The 1,760-nt window shown below is 49.5% G+C and overlaps 1 protein-coding gene across 1 annotated transcript; it reads right to left on the reverse strand.

Moving 5' to 3' along the window:
* Positions 1-376: 376 nt before the first annotated feature.
* LACBIDRAFT_329790 (uncharacterized protein) lies at positions 377-1,760 on the reverse strand (the record flags this gene model as incomplete). The annotated part of the gene is made up of 4 exons (XM_001884002.1): positions 377-1,059; positions 1,205-1,377; positions 1,434-1,552; positions 1,611-1,760. 4 exons carry the CDS (start codon positions 1,758-1,760, stop codon positions 377-379), a joined length of 1,125 nt encoding a protein of 374 aa, XP_001884037.1.

The following is a 1,760-nucleotide window of genomic DNA, read 5'->3' on the forward strand; positions in this document are numbered from 1 at the left end:
CATTGATGTTGAGGGTTATGCATCAGGTGTAGCATTTGCACCCCTACATACCAGAGCAGAAGAAAGATAGGATCGTGGAGACCCTGCACTAGCCTTTGATGGAGATTTGACAGAGGCAGGAGAATTGAAAAGGCAGAGATTGACAGCTGAGCTATTAGCATACTATCAAGAGTAGATATTACATGGATATAAAATAATGTAAACGAGGGTTATAAATTGGGTATATAGGACAGATACCTGAGTAGTTAATGAATAGAGGTGACAATGCAAGAAAAGAAGAGTGACACAGGTGGGTAACACAGGACGTGGTGAAGAAGGTAACACAGTGAATGTAAGAGGGTGACGCAGAGGTGCTTTCGTAGAAAGGGTAATAGTCCTAATCATTGAGCTCGAAGCCGTCATTCTCAATGTCCCAGCGAGGCGAGGGGGATCGGGGACAGACCCTCTTTGGTGCTGGCTGGGAACCATCAAGGTCACGTAGCAGGTTTAAAAGCTCCTCCTTAGAGTATACCCCAAGGGTGTGGAGCTTGATACACTGCTCGAGTTCCTCAAGCCTCAGACGGCGCTCGTTTTGCTGATTCAGAACAGCTGCCCGATTATTTGCAGCCTCCATATTTTGCCTGAACCATGGTGAGCAATAGAGAATAGCAATCAAAATGAATACGAACTGCGAGATCTCACACAGAGTTTCTTCAAAGCTCCGTTTTTGGGGAATCTTCTTGATCGAGCTCTTCGCGGTCTCAACTATAGAAGCCAGGACAAATGACGATTCCTTTGGGCCCTTCTTTCCTGTCACAGGAGCAGTATTCTCTTTCCCTCCTGGGGTGGACTGAGGTGGTGGTCGAGCTGGAGTCATGGGAGGGGCACTGGGGGTCACGGCTGGTGTTGGGGCCTCAGGAATAGCACGATTGTCGACGGAAATGTCGCCTAAGGGTAATCGTTGGTGGGTGGCATCAGTGACGTCTGGCTGAGGTGCACCAGCTTGAGTTGTCACTGTGGAACGAAGCTGAGGGTCGATGTTGTCTTCATTCCCACCCGCACCGAAGTTTCCGCAGGGAGCTTGATAATGCGTGACTTTGCGTCCCTCGGGACCCACGCCAGTCGTTACAATGGGAGGGATCGCATTCGGACGAGTCGACAAGTAGCGATGCATGGCAGCGAAGTAAGGAAATGCCTTGTTGATGTCATCTATGATGCTACGCACCCCAGACATTCAATGCTTCCTGAGTTGTCGTTATGTCCGGCCCCGTGTTCGGAATGTAACAAGTGAGGTATTCGTTCACGTCATCCGGATCGTCTGGGCTATCGTCGTTACCACCCAGCCCGCCTCCAGTCTGCTGAAGCCTCTTGATCTCCTTTTTGTACCGTGCGTACAAGCTTAATAGGTGGGGCATCAGCTAGCGCATGGTATATAAATTATATTTGCGACGTACTCTTCAGCCTTGTTCTTCATGCGGTTTCCGATTGCATCCGGATCGAGCGCATACCATTCTGGAAGGATGGCCTCGCTGATGCGCTTGTACACCTTGATCTTGCTGTCTTCAAGCACTTTCTACAAGATGAGGAGAATCAGTCCTCATTTAAGCTATGGAGGCCTACCAGATACACACCTTAGAGCCATAAAGCACGCTGCAGTTCTGTTTCTTCTCAATCTCATTGAGGAGCTTCCAGATAAGGGCGTTGTTATTTCCAATCCAGTCAATGGTTGGAATCACAGGCTTCGGAGCCTTGGCGGCCTTGCCTTTAGCACCCCGAGCCAT

This window comes from Laccaria bicolor, genomic scaffold, assembly GCF_000143565.1.
Source record: "Laccaria bicolor S238N-H82 LACBIscaffold_23 genomic scaffold, whole genome shotgun sequence".
Classification (NCBI taxonomy): Eukaryota; Fungi; Basidiomycota; class Agaricomycetes; order Agaricales; family Hydnangiaceae; genus Laccaria; species Laccaria bicolor.